Below are 10,518 nucleotides of genomic sequence, written 5' to 3' on the forward strand. Positions count from 1 at the left end.
TCAGTGTCTTAACTAAAGGACAATGAAGTTATAAGAACAAGCAATGAAAAAAGGAAGCATCTTAAAGGCAAAAGTCTTCTCTGATCATTCTGGTTTTGTTTTCTTTATTCAGCACAGACCTGAGTGCTTTTGTGCCTCTCAAGGTTTAGAGCACAGCTATTGGGTAGGTAGAAGCAGCACAAAAGTAGAAAAAAAAAAAACAGCTGTCATTTTAACCTACAATCATTGGCCACCAGCACTTCAAGAGGCCTCCCCTGGGTCCCTGTTCTCCTCTCCTGTCTCTTAGGGGCAGGACTTCCCAGAAAGATCACTGTTCTTATTCCCATGTTTTTCCAGGCAAAACAATGCCATTACTTTTCACTGGGAGCCCAACAATGGCAAAGCTACCCTTTCCTGTATCCATCCTACCTCAACCCGCTAAATGCAGTCTGTTTCCTCGACCTGTTATGTTGGTGGTACGTGGAGAATGGATAGAAGAGTTCATCTCTTATACCTTTAGTATTATGCTTTCTGAGTATCTTCTTAGCTATAGGCAAGGGGAAATGAATCTGGGATGGGGTGGGAATGTCATAGATAGAAAGGAGAGAGTTTTCTGGAGCTTAAATACCACCAAGGAAGTGGGCTAGGGGTGACCAAATTTTAGAATTGCTGTCAATTCACAGGACAAAGATTCATAACTGCCCTTTTCAGTTCCCCAAACATTTATTAATGGATTAATTTCCAGATTGATTTGTTTACTGGAAAGAGGCACTGAGTTACAGGGAGTTAAGTCAAGAAAGACTGGAGCTGTAAGCACTGGTGGTGGATTCCAGTTTGGTCATGCTTTCTGATCCCTAACTATAAAGTTGGATAAGAAAGTGCATCAGTTAGATGTGAAAAAGCATGTGCTGCCTCTCCAAAGTCCAGAAGTGCTTAAAAACTGTGATGTATATAATTCAGAACAATAAATTACGTGCACAAAAGGAGTTTATCATAACATAAAATTAAAAAGTGACAATTTCATCACACGGTAACACTGCTGTTTTCCTTTTTTCTTTTTTTTTTTTTTTGGTTTTGTCCTTTTTTGTTTCATTTTTCATTTCCATTTTTGTTTTTTTATGGAGGGTTGGGGGTAGGGTAGCGGTTTGGTCCACTGAAGATTAGTCACCCTCAATGATATATATATTAGAAAAAATATCAGCAGCAAGACTCTCTGGAATAGATTCTGTTTGATGTAGCTAGTCTGTCTTTTCTGTTTTGCCCTCTTTCACGGCAGCCTCTGAAGTTTTCCGCAGGGGGGCTTTCTCCGAGTTGGCGTGTCCTTGGCCAGAATCCGCTGCTCCGCCGTTTTTGTGAGTAGTGTGTTTTTCCAAGTAGTTCAGCATTTCACTGAGGACTGTTTGGAAAGTGCTTAGAGCTGCACATATTGCTGGAGTCCCAAAGCCATGAGTGATCAAACTAGAAATGAGAAGTGGTAGGAAAAAAGAGATGAATGATTTGCAGTAGGGTATGCAACAGCACATCTCTCCATTTAATCTGGAACGTTCAATTAAACAGGTGTTTATTGGGTTCCCAAATGGTGCTGAACATTGTGGAAGATACAACACAATTCAATATATTTCCCTTGACTATAAGAAATTTAGGACGAATGTAGAGTAAGACTTGTCACTGATAGACTTGATATGCACTAATTACCATCAAGTTTGAGTATTTAACACATGACTTGATTCTCCACCTCATTAGGAAGTAGCTAGAAAATGTAATTTTCTATGTATGGGAATCATCTTGCTTTCAAGAATGGCATATATGCTTGTAAGGGCACAGATCATCCATGCAGAAATCATAATTGGCTGAGTGTGCCTAATGGCTAGCTGTTCCTCTAACTTCATTCTTCTCATCCTTCATAATAACACAGTTTTTTCTGGGCATATGGCCATCCAGCTGGAAACTACACTTCCAAGCTTCTCTTGCAGCTAGGTTTGAATGTGGGACTAACCTACACACAATAGAACACCGGGGGAAGTGATATACGTAATTTCTACTTGCTTAAAAGGAAATTGAGTGCCCTCTATTTCCTCTCAAAATAGCTATGCATCATGTAAATGAAGATAATCACATTAGTGGCAGGGACAGAGCAAGATAGAAGGAACCTCTTCACCTCGGGACTCCTAAATGAAAGAGAAATAAAATTCTATTTTATGTAAGTCATCCTACACTTGGGTCTCAGAAGCTAAATAATTAACTAATAATCATAACTAATAAGCAAATTTAAGGAGTGTTATGGTAACCTCAGCATAGGTAGCCCTTCCAACTATGACAAATGTCATCTCTGGTTGGACAAATACATAATTGTGGATTCACTCTTCTTGTGAACAGAAGCTATCCAAATTGTTCATTTGTGTAAATTTTTCCAAAGTGACATTTTACCAGTTTGCTCCCTATAACTTATGTCTTACAATAATATAGGAAAACATGCTTGCCACATATTATGCTCATGTTATAATATATATACAACATTGTACATTAAAAAAATAAAGCCATTGACTGCTTACAAGTCCTAGATTGTAATAGTAGTTATGACATTAGCAATTTTAAAGTCATACAGCACCATCCATCCTTCATAATATGTTAACTTCCCATAGTTACTTCTCTTGGGGTATATAATATTTAACAACAAAAATAATGAGGTTTTAAAACAATGCAAATGAGGGGTTTAAGGTTCAAGGCAGCCTACTGATATACCTCAGTGGAAATAATAGTAGGACCTATCGTATGGGGTTATTGTTTATATTAATCCATGCAAAGGGCTCAGAATAATGCCAGACCTACACTAAGTGCTGCATAAATGATAGAGATTGTTGGCTGTGGTATATTCATGGTGAGGGTAAAATTTTCTGCATGCTTGTTATTGTATTCCACAGGTTGTTATCATCTTTCCTCTGGATATATTACAAAGCTTGCCCTATGCCACAGTCATAATTAACACACATTAAAAAGAAAAAAATGATGTCAGTCTGTGATTACTTAGAAAACAAGAATGGACAATGCTTGAACAATTATATGCACCCAAATTTGTAGTATAAGACATCATTATGGCTCAAGTACTATATTCATATCTTTGCTGCAATGTCTTGCATTGCCAAGCAGGAAAACTGATTTCAGCTCCATTTCTGCAACGAGACAACTACAGGGGAATCCATATGATTTGGGATCTATCAGGGAGCCTGGAAAACAATTGCAATTGTTGGAGCAGTAAAAGAATTAATCGTGGTGTCACCTACCAAAAGAACTGAGTGAAACCAACCATGAATGTCTAGATGGTTGGCCCTAGGCACAAACTGCCTCTGCCTTTTTTCTTGTTTTACTGCTGCGTAGAACTCCTTGCACCATTAGATTAATTTTATTTTCCCTATATTGGTATGTCCTTTTTGTTGTGACTCACCTCTTCATCTATAGCTTAGTATACAGTATTTAGTTTCACTGGGGGAAATATTAAAGTTAATAGCCAATATTTGAGTTCTGAACATATGTCCGGTCCTGTTCTAAGTTACTTATCTGTATCATCTCATATAATCCTAGCTAAAACAATAAGGAGTTTCTATTTCGCAGATGAAAAACTGAGGCTCAGAGAAGTGAAATAATTTGCCTGAGAAATTGGATATTCTGTTTTGTCTCTATGCTTATGTTCCTCTCAGACCTTTCTTTACTTCTTTCCTTTGAGAAATCACATTTCTCTTGGCAGTTTTAGCTCAGCTTCTCTGACTTAACTTTGTTCTTGGGCAGCCTTGTAGGTCTGGAAGATAATGATTCTTCTTATTCACTTTCCTGTCGAAGAGCAGGGTTTTTAAAAATCAAGCATAAAATGGGTAGTTCTATACAAAAGCTTTAAGCTTTACTTATCCACGTCAAGAAAAAAATTGTCACCACAATAAAAGATTCCTCTTAAGCTGGTATCACTTCTTGACTGATGAGATTTCTAGCTTCCAAAATATATATCTGATCATTAGCAGGCTGCATTGTCATCTTTGCCCTGGATTGAGAACCAGGTGCACCATGTCTTCACATTGGTTCTGGCCTTAGGCACTTTGCGATTTCGGGAAAGTTATTTAGATAACAAAGGTCTGACAAGAACATCTGCTTGCATGTTCTTTCCAACTCTAAGCTTCGCTTTAAGAATACTAATGTTTATGGTGCTCTTCTTAAAACCAAGGACATGGGCGGGGCCTGGTGGCTCACACCTATAATGCTAGCACTGTGGGAGGCCAAGGTGGGAGGATTGCTTGAGGTCAGGAGTTTGAGACCAGTCTGAGCAAGAGCAAGACCCCATCTCTACTAAAAATAGAAAAAAATAAAAAATTAGCTGAGCATGGTGGCACACGCCTGTACTTTCCCTGCTACTCCGGCAGCTGAGACAGGAGGATCCCTTGAGCTCAGGAGTTTGAGGTTGCAGTGAGCTATGATGCTACCACTGCATTCTACCCTGGGCGATGGGGTGAGACTCTCTGTCAAAAAAAATATGAATAAATAAATAAAAATAAAACCAAACACATGGCCAGAGGTTATGGAAGTTGAAAACTCACTTAGTTCAACAGAGGAGTCTAAAATTGATTGCGGAATATTTAACTTAAGAAAAGTAACTACCTGAAATGTCATCTTTCAACATGAAAACCATTATGCAAATTTTGTTAATTACCTTAACTTAACATTACCTGCACCTTAAAAAATGTGCATGGCACACTGCACAGGATGATAATAAATATAAGCCATAGCCTAGTGTCCATAGAAAATTAAAAAAAAATAGAAATGGTAGGGCTGACTTTCAATCCTAGATGGGAAATAAACTAAGGTCATCTGTAAGGTAACAAACTATAGTAAAATCTCCAAAATCTCTGATAATTAAGATTATTTTTGCCTTTAGAAAATATTATTTTTGAGGCACAGATTTGCTCTTTAAGTTATACTTGGCATTTGCATATACTGTCATAGAGTACTACGAGAGAACATTTCATATGCAAATATCACCAGGGTTAAATAGTAGCCATGATGATTTGAAAAAGGTAGTCAAAATATAGTTCTTCTATATTCAAATTATTCATTGAGAATAAATTCCTCTATCTTGAATGAAGCAGTTGAAGGAGAAAACTGGTATTATGCTAGATACGTCATATTCGTGACACATTTGTAAAATTTTTGCTCAACAGTGATTGCATAGGATTCAAATGTTGGATTAGATTTCTTAATGTTTCCCAACTCTCCTTCCATCACCCTATGTAATCATGTTTTCTATTGCCTTATTTTTGTAAAGCTTATTTCAGACTTCTTCTTAATCTCCAAACCTATGATATTAATTCCTATTTGTGCACCTTTGTGTGTCTTTCCTCTTTTCAGCCAATCCAGGTTTCACTCAACCTTCAAAGCTTCTTTGATGATACTGATGAAAAAGAGTTAGGTTCCTGGTCCCTTGCTTAAGATATTGAAAAAGATGTGCTCCTTCCAAAGGATAGAAACCTGCCAAAGTGATGAGAGGACTTAAATAGAATTTTGGGGAGAAAGGAGTAACATTCCCAGAAAGATCGTAAAACCAGAGCTCACAGAGGACAATGGGAAGAAAACAGACAGGTGAGGCTAAGCTCCCAGTCAACAAAGTGAGGAGAGGAGTGGGAGCAATATTGGTGGCATCAGAGTATCAGTGATAAACAAAGTACACCAGATATTTAATACAAGTGGCAAATAAGATGTTATATGTATCTCCAAAAATTCATGGTTTGGGTCTCCTATTATGAATTGGTAATCAAAAGTTATGGTCTAATCTTGGAAAAAGTACAGGAAGTGTTAAAATCAAAACAAACTATAAACAAACAGCAGCAACAACAAAAATACACAGGGCTGACGATAAAGCATTTGACAAAATTTAACATCCTTTCATGATAAAAGCTCTCATCAATTTAGGTATAGAAGGAATGTACCCCAACATAATAAAGGCCATGTATGACAAGCCTACAGCTAACACCATACTCAATGGTGAAAAGCTGAAAACTTTTCCTATAAAATCAGGAGCAGGACAAAGGGCCCCTCTTACTGCTTCTGTTTAACATAGTACTGGAAGTCCTAGCCAGAGCAATTAGGCAAGGGAAATAAAAGTCATTTAAATCAGAAAAGAAGTTTGAATGTTTCTGTTGCAGATGACATGATTTTATATATATAGGAAATCCTAAAAACTCCACTAAAAAACTGTTAGAACTAATAAATGAATTCAGTAAAGTTGCAGGATACAGAAATCAATTGCATTTCTATACACTACCAATGAACTATCTGAAAAAGGAAGTTAAGAAAGCAATCCCATTTGCAATAGTATCAAAAAGAATAAAATACTTGGGAATAAATTTCACAAAGGAGGTAAAAGATTTGTACATTGAAAATTATAAGACATTGATAAAAGAAATTGAAGATGGCACAGATATATGGAAAGATATTCTGGTTGCTTGGCGAGTACAATGTGCATTGCTTTAGTGATGTATGCACTAAAGGCCCTGACTTCACCACAATGCAATATATAAAGGTAGCAAAATTTCACCTTTCCCCTGTGAATATATACAAATTAAAAATAAATGGGAAAAAAGAAAGATATACTGTGTTCATGGATTGGAAGAGCTAATATTTTTAAAATGTCCATACTGCCCAAAGCAATCTATAGATCCAATGCAATCCCCATTAAGTAGACATTTTAAAAAAAATAGGAAAAAAATCCTAAAATTCGTACAGAACTATAAAAGACCCTGAATGCCAAACCAATCTTTAGAAACAAGAATGAAGACGGAAGCATCATACTTCCTAATTTCAAATTATATTATAAAGCTATAGTAATTAAAACAGTGTGGTACGGGCATAAAAACACACACATAGATCGATGGAACAGAATGAGTCCAGAAGTAAACCCACACATATATGGTTAGCTAATCTTTGACAAGAACACAAAGAATACACAATAGGAAAAGGATGGTCTCTTCCATAAATAATGCTGATAAAACTGGATATACACATGCAAAAGAATGAAATTGGATCCTTATCTTATACCATACACAGAAATTAACTTAAAATGGATTAAAGATTTAATGTAAGATCCAAAACTGTAAAACTCCTAGATAAAAAAATAGGGAAGAATCTCTTTGACATTGGTCTTGGCAATGATTTTTTGAATATGACACCAAAAGCAAAGGCAACAAAACCAAAAATAGACAAATGGGATTATGTCAAACTAAAAAAGCTTCTGCACAGCAAAGGAAACAATCACAAAATGAAACAGCAACCTATAGAATGGGAGAAAATATTAGTGAACCATATATCCCATATGGGATTAATGTCCAAAATATATAAGGAACTCATACAACTCACTATTGAAAACCCAAATAATATGATTTAAAAAATGGGCAAAGAAACTGAACAGATATTTTTCTAAAGACAACATACAAATAGTCAACAGGTATAGGAAAAGATGCTGAACATCACTAATCATCAGGGACACGCAAATTAAAACAATTATGAGGCATCACCTCACACCTATTAGGGTAGCTATTATCAAAAAGACAAGTAGTAAGTGCTGGTGACAATGCAGAGAAAAGGAGACCCTGGTACACTGTTGGTGGGACTGCAAATTGGGATAGCCATTATAAGAAACACTATGGAGATTCCTTAAAAATTTAACACAACTATAACATAATCTAGCAATCTCACTTCTGGGTATATATCCAAAGGAAATTAAATCAGTATCTCAAAGAGATATATATACCCCCATTTTCATTGCAATATTATTCATAATAGCTAAGATATAGAAACAACTGAAACGTCTTATATAAGACACTAGATACATAAAATGGAATATTATTCAGCCATGAGAAAGAAGGACATTCTGCCATTTGTGACAACATAAATGAATCTGGAAAACATTATGCTAGGTGAATGTGAGGTGCTTTAATTAACTTTGACTATGGTAATCATTTCACAATGTCTATCAAACCATCACATGGTACACCTTAAATATATACAATTTTTATCTGTCAGTGTATGTTAATAAAGCTGGAAAAAATAAACAGGTCTGAAATGGGGAACTATTATCATCAACATATATTCCCCCTGACATTATCTTCTGGCAGCATTTGGGTGTTAGCCACCTCCAGGAGGCATCAGCCTAGGGGAACAAGGGTAGGGACTCCAGTGTAGGGAATAATTGAGTTAACAAGAGGCTAAATGTTCTTTTCTTTCATTTGGGAGTCTTTGATGACTAGTAGGATTTAGTTTTAAAGTTTTGCTCCCAGAATGAGGAAGAGCAACAACGCAGACAGAGACTCAGTGCTTAGGGAAAGAGTGTTGTGTTAGCATATCAAAGATTAAATAATTAGATACTTTGCTTTTTAAAGAGTCTAATCTTTAAAACTGGCAATAGTATAATTAATGAAGTTGAGACTTTTTTAAGTCTAGAAAACTCCTCTTTCTGGATAAAGAAAACATAGGCACATGTTTCAGAAACAACAAAGTTGTTAGGTAATCTTTGAGAAACATGGAAGATAGGAAACAAAGTAGTAAAATTAAACAGAGAAACATGCCTTAATAGTTAAAGTAGGGGGGGAAAGAGACAGATTTTAGAAACTTGGGGTTATTAAGTTATTTTTAACTAGTCCTCTAACAAATTTCTGTAATGGGATATTTTTAAAAATTGAGTTTATCAAGTTTGAATTTGCATCTGATAATATTGCCTCTTTTTAGGTGTACAGTTGGTTGGATTTTGACAAGCCTACGCATTTGTGTAACTACCAACATTTTTCAAAAAGCTTACTCGTGCCCCTTTTCAGTCGATTCACTCTCCCCACCTCCAGCTCCTGGCAATCACTGCTCTAATTTCTGTCCCTATAATTTTTACCGTTCCTCAGAGTATCATACAAACTGAACCATAAAGTCTGTAGACTTTTGTGACTGGCTTCTTTCACTTAGTATCGTAATTTTGAGACTCATCTACGTTGTTGTATTTATCAATAGATTGTTTCTTTTTATTGCTGGTAAGTATTGCACTGAATGTATTTTTCAGAATTTGTTCATGTAAAACATTATTAAAAAGCTGAAGCATTAGTATTTAAAAGTAGACATGATCACTGAAATGCTGCATAGATTTAGTAAGGAGTACAATAAATGAACTGCATTTTCCTCTAGAAAAGGGTTATTAGAGTGGTAGCAATGTAATTTCGTGTAAGATTTTAGAAATGCATCTGACAAAATCTCTTCAAATATTATACGATCGTGAGGAGGAAGTAAACTAGATGACAGTAGAGAAGGCAAATTCACAGCTGGTTATGCAATGACACCCAAAGTGTGGATGTAAGGGCAGTTGTCAGCCTTGAAGGATGTCTCTAGTGGAGCGCTGCAAGGCTCTCATTAATCCCACTCTGCTCAACATGTTAATTAACAACGTGATTGACGGAATCATGGATTTTTAACTTAATGGCTTGAATAAAATAGAGAGGAAAATTCCTGCATTGCATAACAGAACCAAAGTTCTGAAATACCTTAATGTGGTAGACAGCTTAATTGGTGGGCCAAAATCAATGATATGAAATTTAGGGGAGATTAAGGAAAGCATGTCTACTGGGGTAAAAAGCAAATTAGTGTTGCAGTATTTGACTCAAGAGCAATTCACAGCGAAAAGGCTTACAAAAGCAGTAAGTCTAAACTAAACAAAACAAGGGTCAAAATTTGAGGTTTGGATCATAGGTAGTCATGCTTAAGAGTTACATCAACCTTGCACTATATTGTCTTCATTTTCTCTCTCTCTCTCTCTCAACTAGATTCCAGCTCATCGATTTCATTTTCCTATTACTAATTTCACACTGAGGAGCAGAAAGTCTCTGACGACTGCCTGTGAGCAATGCGATCACCTGCTGAGAAAATCCAGACTGCTGTAGTTTATGGCACCTGACGTTAGGGGAAATGTAACTTATATTTAACAGTCATCTTCCGACTTTTATTCATGGTTTTAAAAACTATTTTGCTAGACCTCCTAATTAACATTCTCTAAAGCATCTTTCTGCAACATACACCATTTCCTCAAAATGGCTCAGTTCAGGAAGGTGGTGTCTATTTGCTGGATTCAGAGGTGAAGCTCTACTTTTCGATTTTCACCCTAAGTATTGGGTTTCCCACTTAAGTGTTCACATTTCAGCTATTGGAAGGACACCACAGGGCAGAGCAATTTTTCTAGGGAGATTATGTATGTGTGTGTGTGTGTGTGTGTGTGTGTGAGAGAGAGAGAGAGAGAGAGAGAGAGAGAGAGAGAGAGTGCCTGCATGCCTGTGTGGACTTGTACTGTTTTTGCTTTTGCATACAGTGATATACTTTTCTTGACCTTGACCTGAGTAAGTGTTACTGATGCAGTCTTTAACTTTTTAAAGGGACATACACTGCACCAGTTAAACTGTATTCTCTATCAGTGGGTGTTAAAAATGAAGAAATTGAGACTCAGAAATGAAACAGAAGAGGGTAGAACAGAAGGTA

At 36.3% G+C, this 10,518-nt stretch overlaps 1 protein-coding gene across 1 annotated transcript in view; it reads right to left on the bottom strand.

Moving 5' to 3' along the window:
* Positions 1 to 1,034: 1,034 nt before the first annotated feature.
* TFAP2D (transcription factor AP-2 delta (activating enhancer binding protein 2 delta)) overlaps positions 1,035 to 10,518 on the bottom strand; it is a 63,760-nt gene continuing 54,276 nt past the window's right edge. Inside the window, exon 8 of the mRNA XM_012648587.1 lies at positions 1,035 to 1,437. Coding sequence (XP_012504041.1) covers positions 1,218 to 1,437 — 220 coding nt within the window. The 3' untranslated portion in view covers positions 1,035 to 1,217. The remainder of the gene's footprint in view (positions 1,438 to 10,518) is intronic.

The sequence above is a fragment of the Propithecus coquereli genome, unplaced genomic scaffold (assembly GCF_000956105.1).
Source record: "Propithecus coquereli isolate 6110/MARCELLA unplaced genomic scaffold, Pcoq_1.0 Scaffold29, whole genome shotgun sequence".
Taxonomy (NCBI): Eukaryota; Metazoa; Chordata; class Mammalia; order Primates; family Indriidae; genus Propithecus; species Propithecus coquereli.